Here is a 19,459-nt window from a genome sequence, read left to right on the forward strand (position 1 = left end):
CTGTCCTGGCCTGGCCTGACAGGAAGCAGGAGGTCACTCACACATCCTCCACAGGATCTCCTGTCCCAAAATTACCTTTTGACCTGACCCGAGTTCCACTCGCTCAGACACAAAAACAGGTCTGAGGGCGACGTTCCACTTAATTCTGACATCTTTCTTCGTAGAATTTCTCATGAAACTTACCAAATTCCTTGTGGAGTAAAACTGTGGGGTATATCTATGCACATATGTGTGTGTGGTCTGAGGGTGATGTTCCACTTAATTCTTATTTAATTCGTAGTAGTATTTCTGTTGAAATATTCCAAATGCCTTGTGATGTAAAATTATTTTGTGTGTGTGTGTGTGTATGCACGTGTGCGTGTGCGTGTGTGTGCGTGAGCATGTGTTTGTGTGTGTGTGTGTGTGGGGGTGTATGTGTGTGTGTGTGTGTGTTTGTATGCATGTGTGAATGACTGACTGACTGACTAAGATAGTGAGTGACTGACTGACTGAGATAGTGGGTGAGTAACTGACTGACTGACTCAGATAGTGAGTGAGTGAGTGAGTGAGTGAGTGAGTGGGATAGTGAGCGAGTAGGGGGCTGCTATTGCTTTTGTAAATGCAGGAATGCGTAGAGAAATAAACAGCAGAAAGTCTCCCCTAGCCCATGATTACTGGATTACTGGTAGCTGAAGCGAAAGGAGTCTCTCTGGCCAAGCCTCACAGACACAAAGGAATTTCCCCCCCAAAACCACTGATGTGAGACCATGCCTGCATTACTGCGGATGCTAAATATGATTCATATGTGCACTTCCTCCATCTTCCACACCATCAGCAAGGCTATGGTCTCCCACAAGACCCCCACAGAGACGCTCAGTAAATTTGTGTGGTGCCGGGTGGTGCCACGGAAAAGTTCATCTGGGAAGCAGTGGAATGGAATGCTGTTGGAAAGTGGGGCAATATTACCACTTCAGTAAACTTATCAGACTGTGAACGAGGTGGTGAAAAATGTATCGCAATGCTTTATGGATTATGGTGGAGATGAAAAGGAAAACACTACAGTGCCTGGATATCTTTGACCAAACACTGACACGCACACATATACCGTAACAGCCAAGCACGCACAGAAAAACCACACAGAAACGTGCACACAGGCACACACACACATGCACATACACACACATACACATACTCACATGCACATACACTAACACACACCACACACACCCACCCACATACACACACACAACCTACCATTTCTGTGTAAATATTGAATCTCAGAGACACACACGTGTGTGTGCTCTCTCAGAAATGCATTATTCTTTGCAGCAGTGTGTTTCTTTTCCTGACATACAGTCAAAGCATCACCCCAAAAGGAGCCATGTGGCAGATGGCCCGGGGATGTTGTGCGTTTGTCACTAATCACGGAAACCTCAAACAGCGGAACAGCACCGCGGCACACCAAACGCAGGGCTTTAGTATGTCAAACGAAAAGCACTGCTAAACTCCCCAATGCCTGAGGGGAGAATCACATCGCCTGCACAGAAACCTAAACATTCTCCCAGAATGCTCTGTTCCGGGTGGCTCCGTACTCAGGCCAAGCAGTAAACTAGTTCTGAGGTCTAAACATAAAAAGGCATTAAGAATCCAAAACAAAAGGCATGTTTTCTGCAGGAACTGAAGACCATATGCCTTTTGGATTTGAATTGTTTGAACTTGTCCTTTCTTTGAAGAACAAATGCTCCATCTGACTGCCCTACCCTCATTTGAATTTCAAAACATGAAAATTACCATTTGTTTTTATACAACATTAGAACAAAAAAAATGTTTTTGAAGGGCATGGAACGCAGTGCCATACTGCCTTCAGACAAAAAGCTTAGGGAACACAAGCCCTGGAAGAAAACGCTTTGCTATTGGGTGAAGCTAATGCGCTGAAAACCAGTGAAAACGGAGGTGAGGAAGGATGCTGACCAGCCTGGTTGGTGGTGATGTTGATGATCACGTGTTGGGCGGGGTAGGGGCTCTTGTTGGTGACGCCATTGACGGCCTGGATCTCGAAGGCGTAGAGGGTGTGGGCCCACAGGTTGCTGATGAAGACGCGGGTCTCGGTGAGGCCCAGCTGGCGGGGGACGAACTCCACGTTGTCGTCGCAGGGCGAGCACACCTTGCGGTCGGTGCGGCACTTCTTGCAGACGATGTTGTACATGACGTCCTCGCGGGCGCCCGTCTCCCGCGGCGGGTGCCACTCCAGGGTCACCGACGTCTCGTTGACGATGGATATGACGTTGCGCGGGCCGGAGGGGACGCCTGAACACACACGTACACACACAGGCACACACAAACACACAGGCTGAGAGCGCTGTACTGAGCTACCGCCAGCTATCGCAAACCACTCACTGTAAATGCAAAATATCCACATGGTGTCATAGTGAAACAAAATGGCTGCCACCTACAATGCTTTGCATAACCACTGTGCATTAATACTGCAGCTGTCAAGCCTCTCCGATTGTCTGGAGGTGTATATAATCCCCAGAGGATTATCCCCAAGGACAATCCCGCCCCATGGGAAATGGAAATGTTCTGTCTGACACATGCATGATACTCCACACATATATGAATGTAAATGATAAATGCATTACCTAAATATAGCTCTGAAACCCTTTACTGCATGATGTAAATTACTGTCTCTCTCAGAGAAAATAAAACGCTGGAGTTTAGATGTGAAAGTCTTCAGGTAGGTGCAGCTGAGAAGGTGGTAGATTTTTCTGCTGCCCCTCTCTAAATTCAATGAGTAGTTTTCATGGTCTCTGTCTTGTTTCTGACTAAATTCAAGTGCATTTGCAATAACTGAAACCACCTGAAAAACTTCATAAATGTTCGCTGAACAGTGAAAATGTATTCCCTCATGACTGCAAAAACATATTCAGTATTCATAAACATTGACTGTAAATGTACTTTTCTATTTCAGTGTTCTTTATTTATTCATTGAAAAGTATTCACATTAGGTTTGGAATGCAGTTAAATACTGTACTATACTTAAAGTAAACGCAAAATATGATGCTTGTCCTGTTTTTACGCCAAGGGTCCATGTACTGCATGTACAGCATAGTGGAGCATGTATAGTGTAGTTTTGTATTGATGCAGAGCGGGGCCACTGGAGGATTTCCCGGGTGACAGCACTGATAAGGTACGGGGTGGAAATAACTCACTCCATTAATTGGCAGAGCAATGCATCACTAACGGGAAGGGGAATGCACGGGCGCCAGTGTGCGGAGAGAGCGAGCAGGAACACCATGCGTAATAGTCTCGTTAAAACAGCACAACACAAGCACAAGGCCAGTGTATGGAGGCATGGGCGGGGGGGTTTCATAGCACGCTGTTCTGTGACATCCTCTTAATATTTTAATATAGTATCTAGCCTGTGCAATAATATGGACAAAGACACTTTAACCTCTCAGTATAATATATACAGAAGCCTGTAACTGCTTATAACACCTTATAACTGCCAATCAGACCGTAACAACCAAACAGCCTGTTACAGTCTGTAACAGCCAATTAGTCTATAAGAGCCTGGAACTCCCTCAGGCGGCCAAAGAGCCAAAGAACACTAAACATTACGTGTGCGTTAGATGTGCAGTTCTCGGGTGGGTAATGCGCCGCTCATTCCACCTCACGCATCTCGAGGTGCGGCACGCGCGAAGAGAGACGCGCTGGTGCGAGAGCAGGGGAGGCACACCGCCCGGCTCTTCACATCAATCACGAGGCGGACCCACAAGCCACTGCTCCACCACCGCGCCCGTTCTAATCGTTCTCCTTATGGCTTCTTCTCAAGGCAGGGCCGAGAGTCGGGCAGAGGTAATCCCCATTGTGGCGAGAGTCGGCCATCATTCACGCGGACGCCCGCGCGCCTGGACTCGCACAGCTCTGTGATAATACAGCGTGTCGCCGTGACCCGGCCCTGTCCTATCCCAGCACGCCCCTGATTTATTATTCAGGCGGGATTTATGGTCTGCACGCAGGGCTGGTTGTTATGGGCACCCAGTCGCCGCCTCTCTCTGATTGGAGCAGCTGGTTGATTGGCAGCGGCAGGGAGATGACGACCTCACCTGCTATGTGGCAGAAACAGATCAGAGGAGGAGGGATTAGAGAGGAGTTATCACTCTCTCTCTCTCACTCTCTCACTCTCTTTCTTTTCTCACTCTCTCACTCACTTTCTTACTCTCAATCTCACCATCTCACCTTCTCTCTTGCTCACTATCTCACACACACATGCACACATGCACACATGCACTCGCACACACACACACGCACACACACAATAGATTTCTTACCACCTAATTCACAGCTTAAAACAGTTACAATAGCTACATTTCAGAACTACTCAAGTTAAATCTAATGTGATTACCACAACTAATGTGCATGCTATCACAGAGGCTCCCTGTTTTAATTGAATCAAACACGTTACTTGAGGCTCTTGTCTGGTACTAATTTAGCCACAGAGGTCAACGTGGATTTAGCAAGCAGCATTCACTACTGCTCACGGCGATATTATCAACTGCAGAGATTTCAGCAAATCTCACATGAAATCTCTTATGAGTTCATGTTTAATGTTTTTCAAGGTTCATGAGCAAAGGTTGCAAGTTGTATTCCTGAGCAGATCAATGCCGCTGTATCCTTCAGCAAGATAATTAGCGTAAAATTATTCAGAATGATTCACCTGTATTAATAACAAATAAGTAAATACATAGCAATAATACATACCGGTGTACTGCATGTGATGAGTATAGTGGAGTCCAGATCCTGCATGTATCATACAGGATCCTTCGAATCATCACCAAAGGTCCCAGTGGATTCAATGGGGGAGCAGCAAAGAAATTCACTATTTAAACTAGGATAAAAATCAGCTTTGTACGTAAGCGTATTTTCTCATCATTCCCCACTTCCCAGTGACAAAAATCAAAGTGACACATACGCCAACGTGTTACCAACACGCAGTTCTGATTCACTGCTCTAAAAATGGAGGGTAGTATTCGATACTCCTGCCACAAAAGGTTCTCATTTTCTCTCGTGTGCAAGCCAAACACAGATCCAGCATTCAATTCGACAATGAAGTGAGCGCAATTACCTGTTTATGTCAACGGCTCATGTCTGAGCCCTCTGGAGCTCAAACAAGCACGAGGGGCGGTTGGCTTTGTTGCATTATAATAGGGTATGACTCATTGTTTTGTTTAAATACCAGAGATAGGCATAAGTAAATAAGTAAATCCTGTAATTAAAAATAGTTTTGGTAATGTTCATACAAATTGTTAGACATGAAAACAACAACACCGGAACGACTTCACAAAGCACATTTTTCAAAAATCTGGACAAATACAAATGAATACAGATGTGCGTGGGCTCAGAAGGTACGATCCATCACAGACTCTACCCTGCGCCAAAATATCAAAGGTGCTCCAGTTGTAAGATAAACAACCGGCGCACTGTTTACACAACGCTCCCCTGAGTCCGCAGTGCCTCACTTCCCCCGTCGTGTTGTTTGTTTTCCGATTTGGAAAGAGCTCGCTGGGGAATCGGGACTCAATCGCTATCGCCATCTCCACTGGAGTAGGTTTGAGTGCTCTTACGATCGGTCAGATGGGACCGGCTACAGAGCCGCCTGCTAAACAGAATAAAGCAGGAATAATACAGCATTTCCGTTCTCTCTCCTCCCCATCTGAGGCTTCCGTGTCACTCACAGACTGGGCTGCACAGGAGCCGAGTCCCGCCCCCTTTGTTAGAGGCACGTGTCACCATGACGACAGGCATGTCCGCAGCTGCTTGCGGTCTGAGACCAGGTGTTAAGACCAGTGGGAGAGTGGCACGCACGTTTCCCTGCTGTCATGCGCTTCCTCTCGAGTGGCCGCGACACCATACACACACGCACACACACACACACACACACACACACACACAGCATGCGGACCCAGCATGCCCTTCCTTCTTGGTCACCGCTCCGCCAGCTTTTCCGAGACCCTGGGGAAATCTGTGCGCCGCTCAAACAGGCACCTCTCCACGCGTGTAAAATGCAGCGCCCCTGAAAGCCAATCAGCAGCCTGTCAGCGCCTCAGCGTTCAACAAAAGAGCGCACTATCGTTCGTACAGGTGAACACAGAGAGAGAGGCCACCTCGTCGCCAGTCCAGAGATGCGTTTCAGCAGGGCTACAGATCTGTCTGTCTGTCTGTCTTTCTGTGCGTGCGCTGGGGTAATTCTGCAGTTTCGGAGCTAACAGGGAAAGATGGACGAGGCCTCGTGTCTCAGTTGCCCGGCGACAGCAGGAGGGAGGGGCTTTCCCGCGCACAGTTTCTCACCCGCGCGGCATCGTGGGGCTAAGGGGGGGGATTAGGCCAGAGAAGGCAATTACGGGGGCTTATGTTTGTTTACAAGTGCATTACAGAGGAAACGTCCTCTTAGCCATCTAATCTGAGGAGCCTGGAGCCGCGGCCGTAAATCTGGAAGCCGTTCGACAGCGGGAACCACGTCCTTCACTGCAGGGGCTGGAACCAGGGGGCTCCAGAAAACGGTTCAACTGCTGCACAAGTACTGCGGCTCTCTTTCTCTCCCTCTCTCTTTCCTTCGCTCACCCCCTCTCTCTCTTTTGTACTCTCTCCCTCTCTCTCCCTCACTCTCTCCCATGTCTCTCTTTCGTACTCTCTCCCCCTCTCTCCCCATCTCTCTCCCTTACTCTTTCGCTCCCCCTCCCTCTGTCTCTCACTCTCTCTCTCTCTCTATCTCTCTCTCTCCATTATCCATATGTATCAGCTCAGGTCGGCCTCTGAAGCAGAGGCTGTGAAACACACAGTGCTGTACAGAGCGTTCCCAGTGAAAAAAGAACAGGAGAAAAAGGGAGGGAGGCTGTTCCTCCAATCAGAGCTCCCTCTCTCTCTCTGACTGACAGCTGTCAGGGAGCACCACTGTTTGAGGGTTCCACAAGGAGCAGAAACACCGCCGTCCTAACTCAGGGGGAGCGTTGTGGATTCAATCGGAATTATTAAAATGTCAAAAAGTCCCAGGCTATCCTCCCGGAATGGCTCGCTCCTGTCAGGAACGGCACGAGCAGGATTCCCGCCAGGACACACGAGGATCCCAGGACGCTCAGGGAAGCCGGGCCTTTGTAGACGGAGGGGTGGGGGTGGGGGGGGGGGCATCGGCGGAGTTTGATCGCTCATTCCCCCCGCATCCCGCTGGCAGGACCCGGCAGTCTCATCCATCATGCTCTTAATCAGAGAGACAGAGGTTTAAACACCAGGCCCTGCCTGTCACCCCCCCCAAACTCAGCAAGTGCCAATTACATCAGAATGAGCACGGATGAGAAAACTGATCAATAAAAAGATCCACATCGCCCCCCCTCCTAACCCCCCGTATACACGCCCGCCGCTCCGGGCTTCTGGGCCTTATTAAAACTATTCCCAGGGAGAATTCACAGAACAAACAAACTGCAGCCAAAGCTCACAGCCCTCCCGGTACCGCTGTCTGCGTCATGGGCCACAGAGTCGTTACTTCTGACAAGAATCTACATCTTGTTTTACATAAAAATTGAGTCGACGAATGAATAAATAGATTAGAGAATGGATTCACAGGAGCCGGGAGGCTCGGTCTCAGGTGGAGGCCGGGGGGGTTGGGTGAGGGTGAGGGTGGTGTTGGGGGTGTGAATTCCGAGGCTGCCTCTCCAGTGGGTTGCTCACGGGATCGATTCCCGGTGTTCCCGGTATGCCTCATCAGCCTGAGTGCAAAACGGGAGCATTTCCCACAGACCCCTTGGAGCTTTAGCGCTTGTTTTTTGTAATGGTATTGCTCTCATTGATTGACACCTGGCCTCTGCCGAGTGGCAAAGTGGTAAGACCAAAGACCATAGGTTTGGGACTCACCCCCAACCCAACACGTGTCCGGGGTCAGCCAGGGCGAGTGTCGGTTTAAATTACCCCCCCCAGTGGACCCTCCAGGCCTTCATCAGCCGGTTCTGACCCTGCGGAGTGAACATGGGCGGGAATACAGCGGGAGAAAGAGGGAATTCTGACTGTGTGGAGTTAACATGAATGGGAATACAGCGGGAGAAAGAGGGAATTCTGACTGTGTGGAGTTAACATGAGCGGGAATACAGCGGGAGAAAGAGGGAATTCTGACTGTTTGGAGTTAACATGAATGGGAACACAGAGGGAGTAAGAGGGAATTCTGACTGTGTGGAGTTAACATGAATGGGAATACAGTGGGAGTAAGAGGGAATTCTGACTGTGTGGAGTTAACATGAGCGGGAATACAGCGGGAGAAAGAGGGAATTTTGACTGTGTGGAGTTAACATGAATGGGAACACAGCGGGAGTAAGAGGGCATTCTGACTGTGTGGAGTTAACATGAATGGAAATGCAGGAGTGGAAAGAGAGTGGGTGAAATACGGAGGAGAGGGGTGGGAGCTTTGGGGGGTGATGGAGTGGGTGGGTTGTAGCTGCAGGAGTGTGGAGTCAAAGAGGACCCGCACATCCCTGCTGTCAGGAAGAACCCCATCTGCCCCGGGGCCTATAAACACCAGCTCTGCAGCTCTCTCACTGGCTTCCGAAATCACCGCTGTGCCCCGAGCTGACGATAGCTGCTCCGCCCCCCTCCGCCTAATTCCGCCACTGCTATGAGCTTACCGCCAGCACTCCCGTAATTACTGCAGCTACAGATAGCGCTGTTATTGTTGGAAATGTTCACCCCCTGAACAACTCCACACCGCATTCAGTAATATTATGAACTGTGAGATGTTCCATAAAACAAACAAGAGAAAAAGCAGCTGTTGCTCCGATGGCAGTGAATGGCAAACCGTTTTTTTCCACTAAAAAATAGGCATCAAACAGACTAACGGGACTCTTCACAGTCATGAGAATGTCTCAGATTAGTCATACTGGTGCTTTCATTGAAGGTGCTAATGGTACCACAGCTTCCAGTTTTGTTCCTTCATATGAATGCTACTCTGACAGCTGTTTTTTTTAATTTGGTGTGTATAATAATGACATGTATAATTTCTCCCATGGCAAACAGCTTGGCTGTCCACCGATCCTACACTGAGACTCTGCTAAGAGCTTGAGCCGGGAATCGGTACAGCCCTTTCTCAGACATTTCGGCTCTAAAAACCCCACTCTGGAACCAGACAGGGTGGCTTCATCCTGCTAATCATGTTAGCTAAGAGGCTCTGACAGAGGGGGGTGGGGGGCGGTGGGCTACAGGGCCCGCCAAATCCACACTCTTAAGCTGATCTTCTGGCCCTTATGGGGTCCCTCTCTGTCTGCGAGAGGCCCAGGGTAGGATGGGGCAGTTTGGGCTGATCCATTACTGGGGATCCAGGCTCAGCAGCTCAGCAGGCCTCTATTCTGCGTGGCTGACAGACCTCACCCAGAGCTCAGCTTAAGAATCTCCAGTCAATTTAATTTAATCCTTGCAAAAGACATACAGTTAATCCAAACATCAAAATGTAGGCTAATTAATTATTACTACTATTTTCCTCATATATATTATTTCATTTTATTTCACTGTTGTTTTCAGGGAGAAGCCTTGTACAAGACCAGTTTTTTTTTCCCTAAATGGCAGCCGTAGTGGCAGTTGGCTATGAATACACCAACATTTCAGCACTAATTCCATTCATAAAAAGAGTAATTTGCTTTATTTGCAGTTCATGGAAGAGATTCACCGTTTCTTTTTTCATTATTTGTCTTTTTCCAGGTCACCTACATAGTCTGGCCTACTTCCTCCATCTCCCCTGGGTAAGGAGGAATGTGGACCAAGACGTGATGGAGCATCAGCTGGAGGAGCTGACTGAACCTTGGGGATCCCTGCTAAATCTTGACCTACATCAGTAGGCTGTGAGGCACCATAGGGGGCAAAAAAATGGCCTCTTTCCTAAAACTACATTCCCCACAATCCCTCAGGGGGACTAAGCAATCAATGAGTGGTGGCAGCAGATGGAAGAATCATGGCACTCTCTGCATCACCCTTATCTTGCCCTTAGAGCTGGCCAGAGGCATCTCAGTTTGGGGAATTTGGGAAAATAGTGACTTGGAGCACTGGAAGTTGTAAATGTAACCTTAAGCACTAAATACACATGCTGTATACAGATACGCTGTAATGTATTCCATACTCTATGCATCATGAAGATATCAATGGTAATAACATGGTAATAAATGCATATAAATGTTTATTAACAATGAATGCACTTCAATTGGCTGATCTCAAGGCCTTGTTTCTGAATTCTGTTCTAATATAAAAGATGTCAACCTTACATGCTCTATAGCTATGAAACATATACACACTGCATACCTTTGACAGTGAAATAAACAAAATACATTCTTGGTAGAAGTTGCAGTCAAATCTTATCTACACAGTCACACAAGTTCAGGGACAACAGTCTGATAAGAGAATATTTTGTATCACCTCACATCATTCTTAAAAATGCTCAGAGATCCTTCTTCAAAAGTACACCTTGCTGTCTGCGTATTTGCACTTGGGAGACTGTCATTAGACACTTCCTGGTGTTCTCTGGGGAAACTGTTCATCAGACAATCATAGATGTACTCGCATATCTTGTGCGTCATTAACGTTTGTACAAATAGCTCATATCTGGATTAATCAAACTCGGGTACAAGTACTCAATTGCTTAAAAATTCATTTCACTTGAAATCCATTCAAGTGTAGGCCTAATTGCTGCATTTGTTGATTTGTTGAGGGGGAATATCTATACTGTAATTATTTTTGTCCTTTATTTACAAATTTTATAATAATCATCCGTAAGAATCAGTAAAGTTTGATATTACTTAGTTTGATCTTTAGAGATAACAACTAAATTGAACGTCAAGCTTTACTACCACCAGAACATTAGTGTACACAGGCTAATCATAAATATTGAATCAGTGCAATTCTCATTTGCACATTGAGAATTGAACCCAGCACACTTCACATGCATTCTATGTGTGTTTATTTATGTATTCATTTACACAGTAAAATGTGCAGTGTTGATTCAACTCTAACAGTACCTATGGACGAGAGCAAGACCCTACAGTATGTTCTCAGTAAGAGTTGATTTAACACTGGGCATTTTACTGTGCATTCACTGTATTAAGAACCATTGATGCTTTGGGCAGCCAGTCACCAGTGATATTCTTCTCAGAGGTAAGGGAGACCCTCGCAGGTAAGGGTGACCCTCGGAGGATAGGGTGAACCTCAGAGGTCAGGGTGAACCTCGGAGGTACGGGTGACCCTCGGACGTAAGTGTTTGTGCATCGGTAGTACTCACTGGTACAGGAGGAGTCTGGCTGGTCCATGTCCCCTCGGTAGTAGCCGTTCCGGCACACGCATATAGTCGCAGCCTCCACAGTGGACCGGCTGTTGGAGGGACACTGTAGGCACAGCCCGGCCCCCTGTTTGGACTTGAACGTTCCCGGAGGGCATGCTGCGAAAAGAAAAAAACAACGCAACATTAGATACCGGCAGCATCAGCATAAAGGCAAACCATAGCCAACTATCGCTTTTACAAGAACCGAAAGCGACCGTTAAACATTCGGCGAGAGGAATATAGTGAAGCTCCAAGCCTGTTTTACCCCTTTGAAGATAAAGGCAGTGCTGCTCTTTGATAGGAGTACGCTGATATAGTTTCAGCGTGGCAGATTAATTTCGGCCTTATCCGTATTGCAGAAGAGAACATCCAGTGGAAACAGAAGGCAACCAATAGGCAGACATTACGATATGATAAATAGTACCATGTCGTAATTTTTAAATGCAGATAAAAGCGTGTCTTGCCCTTCAAATCAGTATGTAGTTCAAAGACAATGCACAGTGTAATATGGTGAGAACAGCCAGCCATATATTGTGCCACACAGCCTGCAAATTCAGAAGGAATGCTCACATTTTCAGCTTTGTTTTTCACCAAATAAAAAAGTGTAATAATTGTATTGACGGAAAATATTGAAAAATGAGGATGGAAAGTGCAGTCAACAAAGCCTCAAGGCTACGTTTTTCTTACTCTATTCAATCAAATAAATGAAAACACAGTTAAATATGACAATTAAAGGAATTCCAGGGGCAGATACACAAACACACGCATACAGTACATACACACACACACACTCACAAACACACTTTTCATTGAGAAATCTCTAACAGACAGCCATTTTAATATGTTCTGGCACTGAAGGCTGTTATCACAGCCGACTGTCATCACAAACATCTCAGAGACATCCCACTGCACGTCATTAGTGGTGCCAAGATTTTCAGAGCGTGCCAAACTCCAGCATGTCCGTCAAGCTCCAGAGAAATTACTGTGTATACAGATCATCTGGTCGACGCTCGAAAAATCTGTGATTTTTAAATGTGCATAAAGACTGCATTAAGCCGAAATTACACAATGATACTAGACAGCAATAACGGGATTCAGGAATTAGGACATGAGTTTAATGCGCTGTTCATTTTAGTTGGCAAAAAATGGAACATGAATATTCAATGAGAGAGAAAAAAGAAACTTAATCAATGGTCACTGTCATTGCCAACTTCGCTCAGAAATGCGTGCGCTTCAATTCTGTCAGCGCCCCTCCCCCCCCCCCTCCCCCCTCCAATGTCTATGAATACAGTGCCTGGCAGATGAGATGACCAGTATAGCTGCTGGAACCATTCCAGTGCTTATTAAATCTCATTAAAACTCCACAACCTCACGAGCGGCGAGCCGCTATCCGGCCTCAGCAGGTGCTTCCACGTACCGACTAACCCTCCCGCGCTCAGCCGCGGCAGGGAGGCTGGACTCCTGAACCCCGAACCGAAGCACTCCGCCGGGAGCCGGGCCGACCGAGCGAGCCCCTTATCTCCACGGACGTGGAATGGACCGGTGCAGTCAAGCTCCTCTGAAAGTTGATTGTTTGAAAATGTATTTTCATAATCCCCCCCGGCGGCAGCGACGAGCACAGCACGCTCTCTGAGAAATTGCCTCTCTCTCTCTTTCCTGCCGATAGAACACTTTTCTCTCCCTGGCTGGGGGAGAGGAGAGAAAAAAGAAGCCCACTCCACAAAATGAATGTCCAGGCCACAGAACGAAATTGTCCTGCACATATCGATTCCGTGAACACAGCCCTCTTTTCCAAAAAACAGCTCTCGCCTGCAATATTTCACTTGCCCTTCGCCAGCACCTAACTCAAAGCACTTGAACTGGAACGGTAGCTCTCAAATTCAGGACTGGAGCCCTTCCTGTGACTGTGAATGTTGGTCCCAGCTGTGACTACAGCCACTGAACTGAACCAAGCTGTTACCTGTTCTAAATTACAGACTTTTAATGCTATTGTGGGATGATTTTGCCTTTTAAGACCACATTGTGTCATAAATAGCTACGTATGTCATGAATAAATGGTCCCATGTTCACAGTTCAGAATCTGTCAGACTAATATTTTAATCATATGCTTCCTTTAGAAAAATATACAGGGCCCACAGTTGCTGAGTTGTTTGACTGATTTAAAGATTTGCCAATGGGGTAAGAACATTTACATTAACTACTTTCTACTTGAGAGAAACAAAAGATACTTTTTTGTAATGTCTTTAAGACTACAAAAAAGAATTAGTACAAGACTAAAACATCGTTAAAGACAGACTTTTCTAGCAGCGCATGTTCCCCACAGCCCACAGTACATGCATTACATTATGAGGCAAATGTACAACTCCGAGATCAGCCGCCCTGCTCCACTATCCACAATGGAGAGGACAAAGCAAAACCTAAGCCAATGGATGGCAATGAGCCAAACCTGGGTGTGCTCAGAAGTTTAAGGAAAAAAACTTGTTTTCAACAATTTTAACTGATCAATAGCTCGGGTGCAACAAAAGCCAGCACAGTCAGTGGAGCCCAAAAGAGTTTGATGCTAGGGACTTCAATAAGAAGCTTCAAGGCTGACGAACAGCAGAGATGACAAGGATCCTACCAAATCTTCCGGAAAATACTCTCATTTTTCAATCTGCATATTTACTGTTGTAAAAGCAGTGAAGTGACACAATAAGCATTGATCCTGTCTGAGCAGAATAATTTTTCTCCATGAGTTGACACTTCACAGTAGATGTATTATTAACAACAAACACGGAGACAGTTAATGCGTCCGGAATAAAAACAAGCAAGACAAAGAGAGTTGAGAGACACAAATTGAAGATATTTTAAGTGGATTTTGTTTTTAATTTTGGCTAACACGGCCTTGTGTGAAAGCTTCAACTTCCTCTCTCAAACCAGCAGGTAATTTTGTTCTCTAAATTAAAACTGTGTTTGAAAAAGATAAGTTTGACTAAATGAAACAACTTCATCTAAATTTTCTGAAATTAATTGATGATCTAACTCTGTCTAGGACTGTCGGTGCAGCTGAGGGGTCTGCAGGGGACTAAGACAGCTTGACACTTTTACAGAGCGTTAAAGTCAAAGACAACGTGACTCGGGAAGAGGACACCGGCGGTTTTATTTCTTTGCCGTTAAAAAACAGCAGGAGTGCTTACGGGTCCCCCAGTCGGTCGGAGAGCATCCCGGCCGGCGTGAGTGTGAGAGACGAGGTAACACACGAGGATTGTGTGCGTACGGGGTTGAGTTTCGAGGAAAAAAACGTCTTTAATGAGCTGAGAGGGCGCCGGGAGGAGGCCGCACAGTGAGGTGGGCTACGCACCAGTGGGCAGCGCCATGGCAACACTACCCTGCCTCCCTCGCACCCTTAACCCCCCCCCCCCCCTCCTCGTAGAGCCTGCTGGCAGCCAGTGGGGGGCATGGTAAACAGCGCTAAGTGGAACACACACAGGACTCTTACATTAAGCACACAAACAGCAGCGAACGTCCTGCCTAATGCCCACACACAAGGAGGAGGGCAGACGATAATATTTTCTTTCTATTGGCAGTCCTTTCAAGGCAACCGACGTGTGGTGAATGCGTACCGTGAACACACACACATACACGGACATTCGGCAGAAACACACACACAGACACGGACACTCCGTAGAAACATGCACACAAACACATATGCACATATGCTGTAGATAGAGACATAAACACACACATACACACACACACACACAGAAACACGCACACAAACACATATGCACTTATGCTGTAGATAGAGAAATATACACATACAAACACACACACAGAAACACGCACACAAACACATAAGCACTTATGCTGCAGATAGAGACATATACACATACACACAGACACAGAAGCACACACTTACATCCCAGGCACACACACAGACACACAGAACAACAGACACACACAGATAAACATATAAATACACACACATGCGCGCGCACACTGCGACATCTCCTGATCTGTAGATGGCCTAGTCAAGGACCCACACAGAGAGAGGGTCGCAGAGCGATGATTCGTTTCGGAGAGGCTTTCCATTCGGAGCGAGGGGGGAGAACAGAGCCTTCAGCCTGGCCGGGAGAGGAGACTTATCGACTGTCAGCTCCCACAGTCCGAAATAACAAACAAGACACGGCTCCACTCTGTCGTGCTGAGCTCGCCGTCTCAATCTCACACTCTTAAATAGGATCCAGCACAGGGCCGGCACAAAATGGCCGTTCGCTTTGTCATCGCCCGGCAATCAAAGCCGAGCGGTGAAGGGAATTCAATATAACCATCGCCGGCACTTTTGACCTTTGTCAGATTTGAATTAAATTAAAGCAAAATGTTTTTCAATTATTGTGTCAGGCTTTTGTTCCCTTTCTCATTATGTCAGAAGCAAAATTTTACAAAAATGGAAAGTCTGTTGAAATGGGGTCCTCATGTGAAGCTGTCTCTGGGGGTGGGAATAGGGGGTGGTGGTATTTGGGTCCTCGGCAGTAGAATGAGCAGAGAGCCACAGACAGACAGCCATTGACCCTGAGGCTGACCCTCCACCGCCCCCCCCCCAAACCCCCCTGGTCCTCTGAGCTCATGACACACAGTCCGCCTAGCTAAAGACCCCCACTCTGCCCCCCCCATCCTGGCAGGGAAGAGTGGTACTCTCCCAGAGCACCTCTTTGCAATCACCATCCCCCGCTCTCTCAGGAGCAGAGAGACAGACAAACAGAGAGAGACACTGCCTAGAAACAACCGTCACCAACATGACCATGGCCACGGCAGAATCATCTGCACAAGAACCAAAATGGAGGACAACTGCATTTAAAGTGAGAGATGGAGAATAGCCTAGATGATTAATCCACCAATCAGAGATGATGACCGAGTGGGGCGGGCATGTTCATGAGTCCACCAATGAAAGCAGATGACCGAGTGTAAAGGGGAGGGAGTGGCTATATTCATCCACCATTGAAAGCTGAGGAGTAGGAGCGTGGGGTGGTTGGGCGGTCAGTGGGTGGGTGTGGCACTGCACAAACGCAGGTGCCATGGGTTGGTGGCCCCCAGGGACTCCCGATACCCAGCAGCCCCCGCAGCATCAGCTGATAGATTGGGCCGTGGTGTGGGGTAAAGCCTTTGTTCTCCGAGGGGGGATGCATTTAAACGTGGCACCGGGTCAGCCTTTGTTCTCGGCGAGGGACGTATTTAACTGTGGGAACGGGCCAAGCTTTGTTCTCAGATCCGTTAATGGGGATTAGAGATAAAAAAGGAGTGCTGATGGAGGGAGAGGAGCGGAGGAGAAGAACGGTGAGAACACACCTGCGGCGCTCTTTCAAGGACAAGCAGGGCGCTCGGGGAGAAAGGTCACCTGGGATAGAGTGTAGGCTCCACTCTCAAAATCACACGGACTGCAGACAATGCCAGACCATAACCCAGCAGGAGTACGACTTCCCACAATGCACCACTCTCTTAAAAGCCTCAACCAAAAGCCAACCCAGGAAGTCATCCCAAAACACCTACTCAATGCTATTGTGGTGTGTTGTGGATTTGGAATGAATGAGCAGTAAGAGAACAGTAAAACAGAAATAGAAACTTTCTCTCTCTCTCTCTCTCTCTCTCTCTCTCTGTCTCTGTCTCACAAACACACAATAATGTATCTGTCCAATGCATGCACTAATGCACCAATACACATATGGTACTCTCTCACACACACACACACACACACATACATACATACGGACATGCAGTATCGGATATCTTCTCAGTGCACACCCAATACACCATGGCCCAGTTGTGACCCTTTCAAATGGCATTTTGGTTTGACATTTTATTCCAATTGTCTACTGCCTGTACAGCAATTAATCAAATTCTGTAGCACTTGTAGTGTCTAAATCAGAGCATCGCTGGGTTACTGTAATGCATCAGGGAGACTGTACGGCAGGGGGAGAGACTGGAAATGTCTGTATCCGTGCCTGTCCTTCTGCCTGTGCTTTGTCACACCAAATAAAACAGAAATGGCACCTAATGAATGCCAGACCCACACATCACCGTGCAGAAATTAAGCTGGGCAACTGCCAAAAGTTTTACAGAACTTGTGTTCCAGAGGTGCACATCCACATAAGACCTTGGTTTGTTTTGGATTCAAAATACTTTTCTGTGCTCTATTGATCTTACCTGGTGCATTTGAGCCAGTAAGGAAGAGCAGATGGGGGGGTTCATTTATTTTGTTCCAATACACCAGGCAAGCATAGTCAAAAGCAGAAAGGTACTTGAATCCAAAACAAATGCATTTTCAACCCAGGTCTGATCCACATTAAGTCAGTTCATGCCACACTAAGATGACTTCCAACCCTACTTGCGATCTGTGATATACAGCATATCTCCCATTCTCCCATTGTTCCACTATTAACTCCAGGTCGGCCATTTTGTTCAGCATCAGTAGAGCAATCGCACTTTAATGCCCAGAAGCAGCAGCAGGACTGCGTGAGCGGCTCTGTCCAGGAACAGAAGCGCCAGGCTAACGGCTAACGGCTGAGACGCCAGGGCTCAGGCACAAGATGGAGAGCCCAACACACTCGGGTCTCCAGGCAATCTGGCCCCCAGCCCAAAGGCAGCTGATTCATGGACACTTTTGTTTGGAGAGCCGGTTTCTCTCTCATTCCTCAAACGGACAACTCCATCACCGCCGCAAATGGGAAAATTCATTCCGACGCTCGGGCCGCTGATGGTTTTCATGAAGGAAGGGGGGGGGATATATTTAGACGAACGTCGGCAGTCACTTGTTGCCATGGCTGCGTGGATTACAGAATGAAAGTTTATCTCATTACCTTCCTCTGTTCTAGCCCCTTCCACCTAACCCCCCCCCTGCCCTCAGCCCTGCGTACTATTCACTACTTAGCCAACATGAACAGAAACCATATGGGGACTGTCAGAGGACTGAACTCTCTCTCGCTAACTTTCCATTTCCACTTTCAGTATTCTCCATTGGCAGCACAAATACATAGACACATACACTTACTGAGCACTTTATTAGGAACACTATGCTAATACTGGGTAGGGCCTCGCTTTAATCTCAAAGCACTCTAAATTCTTTGTGGCATGGAGCCGACAAGATGAAAACATTCCTTTGAGTTTCTGTTCCATGTTGACATGATTGCATCACACAATTTTTGCAGATTTGTCAGCTGCACATTCATGCTGTGAATCTCCCGTTCTACCACATCCCAAAGGTGCTCTATTGGATTCAGATCGGGCGACTGGGAAGGCCACTGAAGATCATGGTCGAAATCACTGAGATCACATTTTTTCCCCCATTCTAATGGTTGATGTGAACATTAACTGAAGCTCCTGACCCATATCTGCATGATTTTATGGATTGCACTGCTGCCACACTTATTTATGACAATTGCATAAATAAGCAGGTGTACAGGTGTTCCTAATAAAGTGCTCAGTGAATGTATATTAATTACATGCACATTACAAAAGCACATAAAATATCACAAAACTCTCTCTGCTTCTCCTCCTCTCTCTGTCCCTCTGTGCCCCCCTTTCTCTCTCCCTCTCCTTCTTTCTGTTCCCCTTGGCTTTGTTGTTCTGCTGTTGGTTGATTGTTTTGAATTCATTTTTTGGAAAATGTTCTTTAAATCAAATCAAATCTCTCACTCGCTCACTCACTCACTCTCTCTCTTCCCCCACCCTCTCTCAATGTCTCCCCCTTCTCTCTCCCATTCCCTCCCTCCCTCTCTCTCTCTCTCTCTCTATCGCTCTCTCTCTCTCCCTGTCTCTCTCTCAGAGACTGTGATACCATTGCATGGCTCCTTGTGCCGGGAAGTGTAATCTCTATCTCAGCCCTGATAACAGGCCTGGTCTTGGCCCTCTTCTCTCCGTTGGCTGCAGTTCTCAGATCTTTATCGCACACAACAAGCGCACAACACACCTGGACTCACCGATGGAACACGTTTACCACACATACACATCCCGAGACGTGTTTTTCCATGATGTGTCCAATGGCTGGCGAGCGTGATCCTCCCATGGACCCCTGCAGAACCAGATCCAGCCCAAGCAGGCCAGGGTGTCCGACAGCCAGAGGCACATACACACATATACACACACACACAGACATACACACATATACAC

The 19,459-nt window shown here is 47.2% G+C and overlaps 1 protein-coding gene across 2 annotated transcripts in view; it reads right to left on the minus strand.

Moving 5' to 3' along the window:
• Positions 1-19,459, minus strand: part of LOC133125895 (ephrin type-B receptor 1-like) — a 220,908-nt gene that overhangs the window by 73,766 nt on the left and 127,683 nt on the right. For both annotated transcript variants that reach the window (XM_061237606.1, XM_061237605.1), the window contains exons 4-5: positions 11,279-11,434; positions 1,951-2,286 (exon numbers count right to left, since the gene is read on the minus strand). In XM_061237606.1, the coding sequence (XP_061093590.1) occupies positions 1,951-2,286; positions 11,279-11,434 (492 nt within the window). The remainder of the gene's footprint in view (positions 1-1,950; positions 2,287-11,278; positions 11,435-19,459) is intronic.

The sequence above is a fragment of the Conger conger genome, chromosome 4 (assembly GCF_963514075.1).
Source record: "Conger conger chromosome 4, fConCon1.1, whole genome shotgun sequence".
Classification (NCBI taxonomy): domain Eukaryota; kingdom Metazoa; phylum Chordata; class Actinopteri; order Anguilliformes; family Congridae; genus Conger; species Conger conger.